Raw genomic sequence first — 17,871 nt, 5'->3', positions numbered from 1 at the left:
GGACTGTGCACGGCAGACAGTCTGCGCTTTCTCTCTAGTTCACTATCAATGCTCCACTGACCTTCGTGGATGCCGCAGGCCTTGCTCTGTTCTCCGGCTCAGGCCCACATCCATGTGCTCCCCTCAGCTCACTGTCTCCATAGGCTCAGAACTCGGGAGCACTCCTCATCCTCCCACACATTCCTGACTGAGCTCAGCCACCCAAATGGTGGGGAAAGCTTGCTTTCTAGATCTCTTATCCAGGAGACACCAGCTAACAACTCACCACCTGGCCAGGAAACCAGGCAAATCTTCCTGATGAATTTTAATTAAAATCATGTGCCCAGAATGGCGATCCCAATAGGCAAGGCCTCCCTCCTGACCAAGCACTTGCATAGGACTCACATTGGCACAGCACGTTGCCCACTTGTTATAAAGAATACGGTCTTCCCAGGAGAGCTTTGACCCCTGTTGGCATTCAGAGAAGTAAGGGTGTGAACAAAAGGGCACTAAAGCCAACTGCAGTCATGTGCGGAAAGACACAGGGCTCTGCTATCTATCTCGGTGCCCCAGTACCTGGTCTTTAACATGCACCACACACAGTTGTACATCAATGCAGCACAGGGTGGAGGGGGCATCAGGGCCCTGACCTGATTAGGAACTCAGGCCCCTGTTCAAATATTTACTGGGTACCTTACTATGTGCTGGTACTGTGGATTCAGCCTCATTCAGATGGATGAGGCCCCTGCCCTCATGGTTCTTACAGTCTCAGCTCTGTAGCATTAGCCCTGAGAGGTCATGAAGCAAGAACAGGGCTGACTGGGTTGGATGCCAAAAGCAGTCAGGGCTGAACTCCAAAACTCCATCCCTGAGTGAAGGGAGAAGGAACTCAGGACAGGATAGGTCAAGGCCAGCTACAGGAAAAAGCAGCTGACACCTCAGCCAGAAGCAAACAGATGTGTGTTGGGAGTGTGTGTGTGTGTGTGTGTATGTGTGTGTGTGTGTGTGAATCCTGGTTGGGTTTAGCAAGTGGCCAAGGCTGGCTGAGTACGAAGAGAGTCTAAAGAGAGTGAGGGGCCACACCAGGGCTTCTCCCGAAGGCTTGATGCACTGCTCTTGACCTTAGCAGGGCAGTTCCTGCACTAACCTTGGGCCAGAGGTCCAGCAACGTGGGCTGGGAGCAAAGGCTGGGCTTTCAGGGAAATAGTGAGGAGTACACAAGTGAGCAGAGAAGTTCAGAAGGTGGGCCTACCATGCCAGCAGCACACAACAGTGGGGGCTGTAGACCATGGCTACATCTCTCACACATTTTCTGCTAAGAAGCACGAGAGTCAGAAACCCGTAGTTGCTGCAGCTGGCCTCCAGGCTCTGCTTTCCAGTCACCACCTGCCTCCCATCCCCCTTCCCTAGGCTGTGGCCTTTTTGGCTGTGTCACCTAGGCCCAGTTTGAGCTTGCCTTGTGAACTACACATTGGACTTGGACTTCCATGGCCTGACTCCTGGGTAGCCCCATGTTCAGTTGCTCTCCTCATCCTCCTGCTAATAAGACTCCTATGTGATGTAGCTCTGACTCCCACCCCGCACCCACCTCCCAAACTATCAGAGTAGCTGGTTGTGCCCCATAGGGTTTTCCCTGACTTTGGTTGATGGGAGTTAGTCAATAAAGATCAAGGACAGTGTGGCTATGGGGAAGAGAGCAAAGTACAGAGATTTCTGTTAAGAAATTAGGAGTCACTCAGGAGCTGGATGGGGAAGGGACCAAAGACTCCTGGGCAGGCAGGGGCTAGAGGCAGGTCCGCCTCAAGATTCAAGAGGCAGGGTTGGGGGCACTCATGACTGAATCTGGGAAGCCTCCTGGAGCCCCCAGGAGCTGAGCTGAGAGGTGTTGAAAGTCACTAAGTGGGGCTTAAGGCCAGGAATCTGAGAGACTGCAGGGGACTCAGCTATCAAATTGGGGGCAACTATCAAATTGGGCATTTTTCTCATCTGGGCTTAATGTGCTCTTGTCCCAAGACATCTCAGAGATACTGCTGGCCCTTAAAGGTCAGGCAAAGCGAAGCAAAACAGATAGATGGGCCATGCCAGGAGGAAGAAGAGTCACAGTGACGAAGACAGCTCCACACTTGGGGTTTAAAGCAGCAGCCTGTTGGGTGCTCTGATGAGAGTGCTAGCTTGCTCACCCTGCAGCCTGACCTACGTTCTCCCCAGGGCATGGCACGCCATGGGTATAGCACTTCAGAAGGTTTTCTTACTTCCTGCAGGCCACAAAGATATGGTTAGTAAATCTTGCCCTGAGGAATTTCAGATTAACTGCTTCCATCTGTTCATCATCCAAAATCTGGAGCAGAGTTGGGATAAGACATGAGACACATGTAATAATTCCAGATCCCAGGATCTCAAATATCAAAGAATTAATTTGGTTTCAGAAACATGTCAACAACTCCCCAGGAGAATGTGGCTCCAAGGCTCCTAGTAAATAAGAACAATGCGATGCCAACACTCACCAGTCCCACAAATGCCACCCACAACCACCTGCAGCTGCAGGGCACACGCTAACCAAGGTGAAGACACAGAGCAGGCCAGCACTGAGTCAGGCTTGGCCAGTTTAATGCAGGATCCTGGGCAGATCACTTCTCTCCTGGCCTCAGTTCCGGATCTGTGAAAGCCTTCTGCCCTGTGTCCGGCTACATGGGGCAATCCTGCCCACTGCGCATGGCTTCTCTGTGTAGGCTGAGCTCTGGTGAAAGGCTGTTTGGGCCATTCACCTTCCCCCATCAGAGAAACTGAACTTTCTCTAAACCTCTGTGGCCTGTGGAAAGCTCAGACAGTACAGAGCCCTCGGGAGCCTTCCTCTGGAAGCCAGTTTTAGCCATGTAACCCTTGGCCCTAAGAGACCAAGGACCACCAGAGAAAGGAGAACCAGACTCAGAGAACACCGTTTCTGCCCCCAGACCCACAGGGCTCAGCACCACCACACTCCCTGTTCTTGAAGGAGTTAGTAGTTTGAACTGACAGCCTCTATGGCTTTCCACACTGGGGCCTTGACCAAGTGACTGCCCTGTTCCGTGTCTCAGTTTCCTCACCTGCAAGTGGCTCAGTTGTGAGGATTAAATAAGGCTATGTGTTAAACAATGGTCACAGAAATGTAACTTCCCTCCTTGCTTTTCTTCTAACTTCACGGCTACCTTCCCTTAGGCAGGGCGGCGAGCGGCAGCGGCTCTGCTGCTCTCAGTTTATCATAAGACAGATTCAGAACCTGACCCCCAGGCTCTGGCTGAATCAGTTAATAAATGACTGTAAAAATGCGTGGTGGCTACATTATGAATAAACAAAAATATGAGTGTTCCCAGTTGCTTCCTTTACTTTTTTTTTTTTTTTTAAGCAAACTCTGCTGGTAGCTGTATGGACCCCAGTATTTTGGAAATTTTCAGTGGATAGGAATAGCAAAAAACTGTTAGCCCAAATAACTTTTTTAAGTTTAATTTTTTATTGAGAGAGAGAGTGAAAGGGAGAGAGAACAAACAAGCAGGGGAGGGGCAAAGACAAGGAGGGACAGAATCCCGAATTCTAAGCAGGCTCCGAGCTGTCAGCACAGAGACTGACACAGCGCTCAAAACCATGAACTGTGAGATCATGTCCTGAGCCAGAACTAAGAGTCTGATGCTGAACTGACTGAGCCACCCAGGTGCTCCACCCAAATAACTCTTCAAATATTCTATTCTGACCCAAATCCAATTTTAGCTCACGTTGAGAGTGCCTTCTACTTATATTGAACAGAATATGAAGTTAATATTTATATTCTCAATATTTGTTGAGAAAGTAGTCTTACAATTTTAAAACCAAATTTGTTTAAAAATATTTCAAAGCTAGTTCTTATACTATTTCTTATCATGTTTTATTATTACTTCTGGTGGAGTACAGTTGTGTTAGTCAAAACTGCCTTACTTTTACTGGTGATCATCATGCTGACTTTGTATTTCACAAGATTAAACAAAGAGTCACACATTTTATTAGCCAAATAGAGCTATAGCTGATCTCTAGACACAGTTACCATGCTTTTTCCATCAACTAGGTTTTTTAAAAAAATTTTTAAGTTTATTTACTTATTTGAGGTGGGGGTAGGCAGAGAGAGAGCGAGAGGGAGAGAATACCAAGCAGGCTCCATGCTGCCAATCCTGGAAAAGTTGGAAATAGCTTCAGTGTGGAGCATGGGGACTTTTCCCAGCAGGGCTTAAGCAAGAAGATAGCCCAATAGCGCTGAGGGCCTAGGCAAAGCTGAAAAGCAGACACTGGGGCCTGGTGTGGTACCCACATAACCATGTGCAATGTTCTAGCAGGGAGCTGCCTGGAAGCAAGGAAAAGTCAAGCTGGAGCTTTCACATTTACCTTTGGTTTAAAATGTTGGGACTATTATGCCAGTGGGAGTGCACATTGGTACAACCTTTGGGAAGCAACTCTGCATCCCATTTGCTAGTAAAATCCAAGATGCACACACACTAGAGAAATTCTGCACATATGTACAGGGGACCCATATGAGAGTGTTAGAGAGCACTGTGGGAAATATAAAAAGCTAGAAATAGTCTTAATGTTCATCAGGAGAATAGATATAGTAGCATATCCACATGGTGGAATAACACAGAGCAACGAAGATGAATGATTTAGAGCTACATGTGTCAACATAGAAGATCTGGACTGTAACATGAAGCAGCCCTGTGGACATACAGCCTTCAAGAGTGACAGCTCTGATGTCCCCCATGTTGACTGAGTCCTTGAGCAGGGAAAGGGATGGCCTCCTATGGTTGAATATCAGACACTTAGAAGACCTATCTCCTCCAACTCACCAAAGGTCCAGTGATGAATTTCCATTATTAGAAATTTACTCCTCTGTGTCAAAGCCATGTGCTGTGTTAGAAATCAAAGATACTGATGGTCTCTAGCTCTACAGAACTCTGCTGGGCAGCCACTTACCACAGCCCAAACCCCTTGTCGCTAAAAAGCTCATGGAAGGAAGACAAGGTAGAAAGGCTGAGAAGCTGGGTCAAGGACAGAATATCACGAGTATTGAAGGATTGGTTAGATGAAGAGAGGTCAGAGGCAGTAAAAAGCATCAGGGGACAAGAAATGCCGAAGAAACCACAAGATATTTATGGAGGAGTTGTAGGGGTGCCTCGGTGGCTCCATTAAGCACCTGAGTCTTGATTTCGACTCAGGTCATGATCTCACAGTTGGTGGGATCAAGACCCGCTTCAGGCTCTGTGCTAACAACATGGATCCTCTCTCTCCCTCCCTCCCTCTCTCTCTTTCTGTCTCTCCCTCTCTCTCTCTGCCCCTTCCCTGCTCACTCTCTCTCTTTCAAAATAAATAAACATTTTATTAAAAAGGGAGGTAGTTATAGAAACTGATCACATATTAGAGGTAGATCAGTTTATAAAGGGCAGAATGGGAGCTGCCACAGAAGAGAAAGTGAAGGTTAGGGCACCTGCCTAGATTAGGAAAGAATTATGTGCACAGGTAGAGGAAAGGAAAAAGAAAAAGGAAGGATTAGAAAATCAGAGAAAGAGGGTAATTTATTATACTGGATCCTGGAAGAGTCGGGGGTGGGGGGAGACACCTAGGAGGATTCATCTTAGAAATGCCATGTGGATCCTTTTAGAAACAAAAAAGAGAGGAGCTGAGAATCTGATATGCTTCACTGTCCCAGATCAGTAGAAGTTAAGGTCATTGGTGGGGCACCTGGGTGGCTTAGTCGGTTAAGCGTCCGACTTTCGCTTAGGTCATGATCTCGCGGTTTGTGGGTTCGAGCCCCGCGTCAGGCTCTGTGCTGACAGCTAGCTCGGAGCCTGGAGCCTATTTCAGAGTCTGTATCTCCCTCTCTCTCTCTGACCCTCCCTTGCTCACACTGTCTCTCTCTCTCTCTCTCCCAGAAATAAATAAAAATTAAAAAAAAAAAAGAATTTAAGGGCGCAGTTTAAAAAAAAAAAAAGAAGTTAAGGTCATTGGCAATAAAGATAGCAGTGGAGTGGACAATTTGAGGAGAGCTGGACAAGGAGGAAACAAGCCACCATTGGGAATGGGATGAGTGTCTGGCTAGGTGTGAATAAAAGGACCGGTAAAGAGCTGGCTGAGTTGGAAACCACATCTCTGTGTGGTACTAATTTTCTTTTGTCCCAGTAGAGCTCAACAGCTCTGAAGTCCTGCAGATAAGACAGGAGGCTGGATTATTCCAGGTTAGGGTAGGCAAAGTGGGTACAGCCGGACACAGGGTTAAGGCCACAGAGAGTGCTGGGCAGATGACAGCAGCCCTGGGAACGGCTGCAGTTGCCAGATAAAAGAGACTTTTCGAGTTTTCTTTTCTTTGTTTGTTTTTAAGATTTTATTTTTAAGTAATCTCCACGCCAACCTCGAACTCACAGCCCCAAGATCAAGAGTTGCATGCTCTACCAACTGAGCCAGCCAGGCATCCCTCCAGTTTTCTTTTATAGAAGAGATAATAGTCTGTTATAACTTAAAAGATAGTAAATAGAAAAGTCATTCAAATGACTGGAGTTGATGTTTTCAACATTGAAGTAGCAGCCCACACCTCACCTTGCTTCTGGGTCAGCAATCAGGGTCAAGTGCTTCTATGGGCACATGACCTTGCCTGCCACATCTCTCAGCGTTATGTCCACCCCACAAACTCAAAAGTAACAATGGGATGAGATTCTTATCTGTACCTCCCATCCCTGTGCAGATGACTGGTGTCGAAGGTACTTAAAAGATAAGTTTACAAGTTTCTAAAAAGCAGTAATTTTGTCAGCTTGATGAACTATTATTGGAAAAGTGGGATAAAAATCGGGGCGCCTGGGTGGCTTAGTCGGTTAAGCGTCCGACTTTCGCTTAGGTCATGATCTCACGGTTCGTGGGTTCGAGCCCCGCGTCGGGCTCTGTGCTGACTGCCAGCTCAGAGCCTGGGGCCTGTTTCAGACTGTGACTCCCTCTCTCTCTGACCCTCCCCTGTTCACGCTGTCTCTCTCTCTCTCTCTTCTAAAAATAAATAAAACATTTAAAAAAAAATTATTAAGTCCTTGCTTTTTGAATAGAAACCATGCTGCTGAACACTGCAGCAATTTTATCACCCTCTTAAACATCTTTCAGCAATTTTATCCGTTTTTCAGAATTTAGAGATGGAGTCTACTTTTTGTGCTTTATAATCTTTAACTATTTTCAGCCAGTTATTCCTGCTCTGTACTTTTTTATACTCATAAAAGTCAGAATTACTTAAATAGCCAACAATAGGATTTGTTTATAGTTTTTTTAAATGTTTGAATATTTTATTGAATTGATATGACTTCCTTCCTTATCAGTGATTTCTTTCTTTCTTTCTCTCTCTCTCTCTCTCTCTTTCTTTCTTCTTTCCTTCCTTTCTTTTTTAAGAGAGGGCAAGGGGCAGAGAGAGAGAGAGGGAGGGAGAGAGGAAGAGAGAGAGAAGTGGGGCTCACCCAAAGTGGGGCTGATGTTCACCCAAGTGGGGTTCAAGCTCANTGATGGACACTTAGGCTCTTTCCATGTTTTAGGTATTGTTGAGAGTTATAGCTCCATTTTCTAATGTTTATTTATTTTGAGAAAGAGAGAGGGTGTGTGCCGGCCCAGGAGAGGGGCAGAGAGAGGGAGAGAAAGAATTTCTCTTTTTTCTTATGAGAAAAATAACTCATGTTCATGACAGAAAAATTTTAAACTACAGATAGGTAGAAGGAAAACTGGAGGCTAGTTAATATGTAAGAATATGTCTTCCAACTCCTTCTCTAACCTGTATACAGCAGGTTCATACTGTCTTTACTTTTTTTAATCACCTATAAGAAATCCAGCTCTCCAGGACTCAAGTGCCCTATCTACCTGACACATACCTGCCTGCCCTAGGGAAGGAATTTTGGAAGAAAGAGTAGAGGGTGCTGTGAGCCTACCCTAAGGAGAAGAAAGACACTATGGGCTCCCCCTGGAAGGTGAAATGGCCACATCTGCTTACGGGACCACAGTGCCCTCACTGAATAATCATGTTAACAACCACCTCTGGACATCTGTGAATAATCTGGAACCTTGTAATTTGTGCTTTTGGAGAGTTCCACAAAGCCATGGTGTGGGTCCCTTAACCAGGGACAACTGATGGCTGAGTGGAGCCAGTGAAACTTGAATGTGAGCCATAACAAAGTAGGAACAAAGTTCAAAAGATTAAACCAGCTAAAAATGCCAACAACCACCCTGCACGGTTTTTATCGTAAAATAACATAGCAAGTGAGCCCTTTTTCTCATGGAGCATCCCAGTGTACCCCCACTTGGCCTGTTCAAGAATGAGGGAACGTGCTCCAGATCCCCAGAGGTAATGCCTTCTGCCCACAGTCGTCTTGTGACCCCTGCTATTTCAGCCTTCAGTGCAGGAAGACAGAATACGGGGAGTTTCTTTCATGCCCCCAGGACATAGCAGTGGGCCACATTCCCCATGGAGTCTCTAAGAAATTGATGGGTAGTGCTTGCTTCGGCAGCACATATTCTAAGAAATTGATGGGTAAACTGGCCTCAGGTGGCCACAAGGTGTATGGAGAGAGCAGAAGCCCAGACAGACCAAGATTTTCACCTTGGTCTTGCCCCATTCCAGACCTTGAGAAAGTTATCTAATTTCTCTGATTCTCCAGTTACTTGCCTATAAAATAGGGATTCTTGTAAGGTCATGAGGATCAAACAGACTACATAAGTAAAACACCTGGAAACTTATGTGGCATATAGGTGATGCTCAGTTAAGTATCAATTTCTTGGCCTCCCAGCCCAGTGGTCCCATCATGCCTTTTCAGACTTGCCATGAATTGGGGCATCCTGGATATTGAGGTGAACAACGTTCATTCATTCAACCAACTTTACACAAAGTGTCTATACACCTAACACCTCGGAATATCAACTTCATTTAAAGATTTTTAAAATATGATCTTAACACTAAGACAAATATTACGGAGGAGAATGCAAACTTTGTATTAAATTTTAAAGAAAAACATAAGTCATTACGCCCATGCCCCAGACTTCCCAGGGATCCCATACAGGGCAGCCTGAAGATGCTAAGATGCCCAAGGACATGACCTCAGGTCTGATTCGTACAGATCTCCACCTTTTCCTGCTGTAAGATATGAAGCAGAAGTGACACAGCCCCTCCCTAGGAAATCAGGGTAGAAAAAACTGGCCCAGAAGACAAACCAGGCAATTACACAGTGAGTCCTCGTGCTGACCACCCTCACTATCCCCACAGCCTTGCTTGCACAGTCTGTCTCTCTGACTTGCGATTCATTCCAGGGCAGATTCTTCCAAGATTATCCTCAATTTTCATGAAAAGACACTCCCAATTCTTGGAAAACTTTGTGAAATTTGTCATGTCTAGAATGTTCAGCCAGGTCAAAATTGTTTTCCTTACTCCCTCCCCTTCTAGCCTTCTGCTACATCTTGGGTCACCTTCCAAGGTCAGATTCTGGGATGTGAACTGAGGTGACTCTAACTATTTGTTAGCTGTGTCTTGCTGGACTCACATCTGTTGCTGCTCTTAGCACAGGTTGACTTGGGCTGGGAACCAGGTCTCCTATGTTCACTTTCTCATCAGAAAATGTAGCTCCTCCCCTGAATCAATCACCATGTTAACTAATTTCAGTATTTGACAGAAACAGAGAAATGGTGACAGTGGTCACCTCTGAGTGATAGGACTAGGAATGGTTTCTATATTCATCATTTTGTTTACCCATATTTTTTTATTTTTAACAATGGCCATGTAATATTTGTGTATAAACAATGAGAAAAATGTTAGAACCAGCAATCTTCTTGCTTAGCTCTTTCTTAATGTTTTTACATGCTGAATTTAAGCTCAACATTCAAGGCAGAAATTCACAGAATGTTTTTCCAAAAGATAAGATACTAGAAATCCAATAATTCCTGAAGGCACTTGGGATGAGCACTGGGTATCGTAAGTAAGTGATGGATCACTAAATTCTACTCCTGAAATCATTATTACACTAGATGTTAACTAACTTGGTTTTTTTTTTTTAATATTTTTTTTTTTATTTTTAGGAGAGAGAGACAGCGTGAGCTGGGGAGGGTCAGAGAGAGAGGGAGATACAGACTCTGAAATAGGCTCCAGGCTCCGAGCTGGCAGTCAGCACAGAGCCCGACGCGGGGCTCGAACCCACGAACCGCGAGATCATGACCTAAACGAAAGTCGGACGCTTAACCGACTAAGCCACCCAGGCGCCCCTAACTAACTTGGATTTAAATAATTTTTTTTAAAAAAGAATAGGGGGAAGAAAAAAAGAAATCCAATAATTCCTGCATATTGCTTTTTACCAAGTAGAACCAATTTCTGGTTTATACTTAGGCTTATAAGAACAAATGAAAGATTTTTAAAAGTTTATTTCTTTATTTTGAGAGAGAGAAAGAGCATGAGCAGGGGAGGGGCAGAGAGAGAGGGAGAGAGAAAGAATCCCACAGGTTTCATGGTGCCAGCTCAAAGCCCAGTATAGGGCTCGAACCTACGAACCTATAAGACTATGACCTGAGCCAAAATCCAGAGTCATCTTCTTAACCAACTGAGCCACCCCGGTCCCAAATGAAATTGTTTTTGAAACAGGGTTATTTATCCAATGTACTTTACATATAGTTAAGGTTATCTTCCTATGAATCAAAATCACGACAAAACTAGAAAATTGCTGGATTTCAAAGAAAAAGGAACTCAAGGTCATGGTATTGGGAGATCACATTATTTTCCAAAACAACTTAGTAACCTGAGGGAGTAAAATAACACCAGATGGAGATTTTAATTCCCTTTTTACAGACAAGGATTCATTTAATTCTAGTAATTTTTTAAATTTATTTTTAATGTTTTTTTTTTTGTTTTGTTTTTTTTTTTTTAGAAAGAAAGAGTGTAAGGGCAGGGGGCAGAAAGAGGGAGACACAGAATTCAAAGCAGGCCCCAGGCTCCGAGCTATCAGCACAGAGCCCAAAGTGGGGTAGGAACCCCCGGACTGTGCAATCATGACCAGAGCCAAAGTCGGATGCTTAACCGACTGAGCCACCCAGGCACCCCTAATTCTAGTAATTCATTTAATAAATATTTGAACCTTTACTATGCTCCAGGCATACATAGGTCTAGGCAATGGAGATACAACAGGAAACAAAACTAGTAAAAATTCCTACCCTCATGAAGCTTGCCTTCCGGTCAGAGAAACAGAAGATTCTCATGCAGCAAAACAATCTTCAGCATAGTATTAATACTGTTTCTACTGTTTTGACTGTTTTCCTGCCATTTTACTTAGAGAAGGAGAAATTTCTACCAAGTCCTTATTTATTTGTTTGTTTACTTGTTTATTTATTTTTGAGAGAAAGCACATGCAAGCAGGGGAGGGGCAGAGAGAGAGGAGGACCGCAGATCCGAAGCAGGCTCTGCCCTGATAGCACAGAACCCAGCGCTGGGCTCAAACTCATGAACCGTGAGATCATGACCTGAGCCAGTCAAGCACTCAACCAACTGAGGCACCCAGGATCCCCCTACCAAGTCTTTCCTAAGTGTGGCGAGGTCTTCTGTTTCTTACCATAACCCTGCCAGGAGTGGGACAGACTATATGCCGCCAGTACCTTTGGAGTCAGAGTAACTAGAAAGTTGGTGAGCTACCCAGCCATAACCTTCCTACAGTGATTGCCTTAGGATTTAGCAGATATAAAAGGCTTCAGATGTTCGCAGAAAGAAGCTGAAGGTCCCCCAGGTATGACTGGAGTAGAGACTGAGCTAAAAGGTTGGGATACCGGGGGCTGCCATGGTGGGCTTACTGGCATAAACAGAAACAGAAATGGTACTAACTTAGTGAGAAACAGATTTTTAACTCCATGTGAGAGAAAACATTTCAATAGCCAGAGATGTTCCACAGTAGAATGGGTTGAGGGAAGGGTAGTTCTCAGGCTCTGACAGTGGATGGCTGGCTCAGCTCTCCCACTTACTGGCTGTGTGTCCTTGAGTTAGTCCTAAGTTTCCTTGTCTATAAAATGGGAATTAAAATGGTACCTAGTTCCGGGCACCTGGCTGGCCCTGTCAGTAGAGCATGAAACTCTTGTTTTCAGGGCTATAAGTTCAAGCCCCACACTGGGTGTAGAGATTACTTAAAAATAAAATCTTTAAAAAATAATGAAATAAAATAAAATAAAATAAAATAAAATAGTACCTAGTTCATGGGATTATGGTGAAGATTAATAAGAGAAAGCAAGAGAAGCGGAGCTCACCCGAAGTGGGGCTCGTGCTCACCCAATGCAGGGCTCAAGCTCACCTGAAGCAGAGCTCAAACTCATGAACTATGACATCATGACCTGAGCAGAAGTCCGATGCTTAACCGAATGAGCCACTCAGGTTCCCCTACTCTATGTTGTTTTTATGGTGGATTTTATTTGATTTGTTTTGATATAAAAATAATATTATATACATTCATATTTGGCAAAAGGATTAAAATTGATAGTTATGATGTTAACATCATAAAATCTGTTGCTATAGTGAGGATAGAACCTAACTCCCTACAAGGATGCCTCTGAACGATGCTTGATGCTACCACATTTCAGATATGACCATGGTCTGGGCCCAATACATGACCCGTGACTGATCCCCTAAGGCAGGAGCACTACAACCCATACACACACCCCACAGGGCTGATTTGAATTGTCATCTGGGGCTCAAGACAGAAAGTCCCCAGGGAGTTTATCCTCAACGTTGCAAAGCTCCCAAGAGCCTGTACTGAACAGAGCAGCAGTGCCAGCCTAAGCCCCACTCTGGGACACCAGAACTGATAAACACAGATGTCAGCCTGCGAGGCAGGACTCTGGGCACAGCCAGGCTGGGCTGGAAAGCCAACTTATAGTTCAGTGGGATGAAGGGCAGCCTAAAGGCAGCACAGGACAGAACACCAACAGACAGGGGACAGACATTCAGACAGGATTCTTCTTCCACCCCAGTGAGGACACTCCAAGAGCAGCTGTCCAGCCCCAAGACACTTGCTTACAGCCCAGCCCCACCTTCCGGCCCTGGCTGTCGGTAACAGTCCAAGGGCAGGAGATAGCAAGCAGCCCGGCTACTTAGGTGTGCCCAGCAGGACCTCTGCAGCTGTCATCCCCATACCAACTGCCTTAGGGTCAGTGGGCAGCCTTTAACTGTTGAGCCAGGGTCCAGCCCTCCAGTTCCCACCATCATACCCTCCCACCGGCCACTTTCCAGGCATGCCTAGACCTGTCTGAACTCTCAGCAGGTACAGAGTTCAGGCATATCTCCTCCACTCCCCTCACTACTACTTAAGAATCAAAATCCCAAACAATAGTATCTTGCATATGTGTGATGCTTAGCACTTTCCAATACACTTTTCATACCTTGTAGGTACTGGTTAGGATTTTTAATTGTAAGCAAAAGTAACTAACTTTGGCTAATGTGCATAGCAAAGGACATTCATTAAAAGATAATGAGTATCTCACAAAATTTCCAAGAAGGTAGAAAATCAGGCTTGGAAGCACCCAGTCAGAAACAATGCCCTAACCCCCAACTCAACAGTGGTCAAAGGACACATCACCGTGACCACTGAGACTGGAATGGCAGGATACCATCCCTGCCCCCTACACCACGGACAACCTCATACTGGATGCTGCCCATAAAACTGTGATCACTGGAATGGATATGGTACCCATCAAATCACTAAAAAGCAGATCATGCTCCTTTGCTGTCACTGGCTTCCAATTCAAAATTGGTGAGGTGTAGCATGAGGAAGGGGGCCTGTCTGACTGGAGGAGCCCGAGCCTCAGGCCGATGCCCACGCCCTAGCTGTAAAGGAAGATGGCTCCACCTCATGAGGCATAGGATTCCTCAAGCATAGGAAGGAGGCTCAGTTGCTAGGCAACGAAAATGAGTGACAAATGTTCAACTTTGCATTGTACTCAATCATCACACTAACACATTAAGTTGTCAGAATGACTCCTGTTATCCCCATTTTATTTATTTATTTTTTAATGTTTATGTATTTTTGAGAGTGGGAGGGGCAGAGAGGGAGAGAGACACAGAATCTGAAGCAGCTTCAGGCTCCGAGCTGTCAGCACAGAGTCCAGCCCACGAACTGCGAGATCATGACCTGAGCCCAAGTCGGATACTCAACCAACTGAGGCAGCCACCCAGGTGCCCCTTATTGTCTCCATTTTAGAGTATGACCAGGGCAGCTTCTCTACCGATGTATTGATATAAAATAGGAAGAAAAGCAAAGTTTTATTTTCAGGTTTAAAAGATCAACTGAAAAAGTGAGTGACCTGGCTACAGGTCATTTAAAGGTCTCAGAGGGGTGCCTGAGTGGCTCAGTCAGCTAAGCATCCAACTTTGGCTCAGGTCATGATCTCACAGTTTGTGAGTTTGAGCCTTGCGTCGGGCTCTGTGCTGACAGCTCAGAGCCTGGAGCCTGCTTTGGATTCTGTGTCTCCCTCTCTCTCTGCCCCTCCCATAATCATGGTCTGTCTCTCTCTGTCTCTCAATGATAAATAAATGTTAAAAAATAAAATTTTTTTAAAAAAAGAAGCTCTCAGAATCTCATCTAGTCTTAAGCTTCATATGAACCCAGCTAAAGAGGCAGCTGACATACCACTACACACTTATGGGTGGGATAGTGCCTTGGGTTCTAGGTCTGCCAGACTTACCTAGGGTTGAACATTCTAGTCTAGCCACAAACTTGCAGAGAGGGGCAGCCAAGGTAAAGACGTTCTGTAACATCTGGTACGTGGGCTCTGCTGCTTCAGAGGGTAGAGCTGGGGCCGCATGGGAACCACAGGGGCGAGCTGCCACCTCAATACCTGGAGAACCTGACAAAAACAAGACAGACATCCCCATGAGGTTGTGAAGTTTCTACTGCCAGGGATACTCTAACAGAGGCTAGAGAGCCATCTACTAGAAATTTCAGTTGAACTAGATGATGAATGCAATCCCTTCCAACTCTAAGATGCTATAAGCCTCCCATGTGTGTTAAGAGGGCAGACATGACCAACAAGTTAGGGCAATGGCCCTCCAAGAGCCTCCTAGGGACTCAGTGAATTAACCAATGACAAAAAAGAAAAGAAAAAAAGAAAACGAAAAATGGGCACGTTTACTAGACATCAATTATATGAAAAATACCAAGAAGAATCATTTTATACCTCACATCAGCCAAAACAACAAGAAATGTCTAATGCTGGAGAGGCTGGGATAAAACTGGAATTTGTGCTGGTGCCTGGGTAAGGTGGGTACTGCTTTATTGGAAATCAACATGGCAAGTAGTATCAAAACCCCAAAATTATTTTTAATCCTTCAACTCAGTAACTGTTCACATGGGAATTTACCTTAAGGGACAATTTAAAGGATAATTGCTATTGACTTGGAAGTATTAATTACATCATTATTAATGATAAACAGTAAGCCTTACATAGGGAAGAGATTAAATATAGTATGGTTTTGACAGAATATTAGGCAATCATTACAGATGGTGTTTATAAAGAATCTTTGTTCCTTGAGGGCAAGTCTTACATCCTGTTTACTACGATAGATTCAGCTCTGTCTGATACACAGAAATAGTTCAATAGTTCATTGAATGAATGAGTGAATGAACAACTGAACAAATGAATTCAATCTTAGCAAGAGAAAATGCTTATTACATGTTGTGTTAAAAAAAGCAGAACTCAAAATTACATCTAACCTATGATTTCCAGAATATGAAAGACTATATATACATGTGGCCTACATGTAGACTGTAATGTGGAAAAATTTTTTAAATAAGATGTTTGGGCCACATATTAGGGATGATGTGTTATTTACTCAACATGTCTTACTGAGTACCTATTATGTATTAGGTGCTATGCCACATGCTGTGAATACAGCAGTAAAAAACAAACAAACAAACAAACAAACAGAAAAAAAAAACAGTCTCTACCCTCATGGGTAGTTTATGCTAGTGGGTTACTGGAGGTGTGATAGTGGGAGGGAGACAGGAAATAAATGGATAAGAGAATATATAATAAGTCAGACAGTGATAAGTGCTATTGGAAAAAGGGGGAAAAAAAGCAAAATGGGGGATGGAGAGTGCTAAGAGAGGAAAGGCTGCCATTTCATATGGATGTCCATGAGAATATTTAGGAAAAGAACTTCCAAGCAAAGGGAACAGCAAGGAAGGGCCCTGAGGCCAGAGTGTACTTGGTGCACTCAAGGAACAGCAAGGAGGTCAATGTGCTGCAGCACAGGGTACTAGCGGACAAGGCAGAGATGCTACAGGAGTCAGAGTATGTTTGCTTTCAATGAGACAAAGAAGCCACTGGAAGAGTCTGAGCAGAGGTGTGACGTGATTTGACTTATGTTTAAAAAGAATCATTCTTTTTACAAGAATACTTTATGAGAGTTTAAGATAAAAGGCAGTATTTTAAACAATGAACAGATTATCATAACATTCGTGAACTGATTTACAAAATACTTTCTGAGCACCCACTGTTCCCAGAGGCTGGAATAGCAGAACTACTTCAAGATTACAAAGACATATTAACCACAGAAAAATATTTTTAAATAACATTGGGTTCTTTAAGACAAAGATTGCTGACAGCAATGAAATGATTTTGTCATTTTTTGCTTTAAAGACTATAAAAATAATTTTTCTCAATTAACATTTAGATGCACATTTCATATTCTATACCAAGTCCCATGATTGTAAACTGAGTGGCTGTTGGGAAAATCTTTTTTTTTAATGTTTATTTGAGAGAGAGAGAGAAAGACACAGTGAAAGCAGGGGAGGGTTAGAGAGAGGGGGAGACACCGAATCTGAAGCAGGCTCCAGGCTCTGAGCTGTCAGAACAGAGCCCAATGTGGGGCTTGAACCCACAAACCACGGGATCATGACCTGAGCTAAAGTCAGATGCTTAACCAACTGAGCCACTGAGGTGCCCCTGTTGGGAAAAATCTTAAAGTTGGCTGCTTATTTGACTTGTCTTACATAGCTCACATACAGCACTCCTACAGCATCACTCACAGCCCAACATTACTGATAGGAGGCCCTTGTGGAAAGTCTGTATGTGCTGGCAAGATTATCCGAAAAACTAATAAAATCCTTGTAATCCTTTTCAAGGATGCAGAAAGGAAAATGGCTGCATTTCAAATTCATGGCATTTCAAAGGCATGAATTAAGCTCTAAACTCTACATTTGAAAAAAAAATCAACACAAGTTCTCTAATTTATGTTCTAAACTGAGAAAACAAATCGTTGCTAAGAAATGAAATTTGCAAAGTTCTTAAAACACATTTTCTAGTTGATATGCACATACTTAAATCTACAAACTATACCAAAATATACACTGCAGGAATCACTACATCGAACTTGGTTGATACAACTTCACCATGAAATCTAGAATTATTTTTCACTTTCATTAAGTTTATTCCTAGACATCCTGCCTTTAGATATGTATAAAACTGATTGTGTTGAGATAATAGTTCTATGAAAATGTACAAGAAAGTCATGACTCTTATGAGAGTTAAGGGGGCTTTTTCTTAGCTCTCCAACATCTTGATCTCTGTGACACTCATGTCGGAGGTCTCTGCACCCTATTCCTCCTTCTTACTATCCAGTAACTTCTCACTTACTATATAATTTGACACAGGGCTACCAGGATTCTTCTCTCTATCAAAGCAGCCATCTTTATGAGACAGCTGTCAACGACCTACAAAATAGTGTTTCAATACCTTCTCATGACCTCCTCTGTCCACTCCAGTCACCCTGCCATTTCCCCTGACCAGAGTTCTTCTACCTCTGATCAGCATTGTCTGCCGTCCCTGCTCTTCCCTCCTACCCACATCTATCTTCTTACTACTCTAACTACT

General features: G+C 44.1%; 1 protein-coding gene across 5 annotated transcripts in view; it reads right to left on the bottom strand.

The window, feature by feature from the left end:
• LOC144224506 (uncharacterized) overlaps positions 1–17,871 on the bottom strand; it is a 96,461-nt gene that overhangs the window by 35,227 nt on the left and 43,363 nt on the right. For all 5 annotated transcript variants that reach the window (XR_013333069.1, XR_013333068.1, XM_077755507.1 and 2 more), the window contains one exon: positions 14,683–14,844. Coding sequence is in view for 3 of the 5 variants with exons in the window: in XM_077755507.1 (XP_077611633.1) it covers positions 14,683–14,844 (162 nt within the window). In the remaining 2 variants the exon portion in view is untranslated. The remainder of the gene's footprint in view (positions 1–14,682; positions 14,845–17,871) is intronic.

Source organism: Crocuta crocuta, unplaced genomic scaffold (genome assembly GCF_008692635.1).
Source record: "Crocuta crocuta isolate KB4526 unplaced genomic scaffold, BGI_CrCroc_1.0 scaffold152, whole genome shotgun sequence".
Lineage (NCBI taxonomy): Eukaryota > Metazoa > Chordata > Mammalia > Carnivora > Hyaenidae > Crocuta > Crocuta crocuta.
Note: the sequence above shows the minus strand (reverse complement) of the source record. Positions and strands in the feature narration are given on the sequence as shown.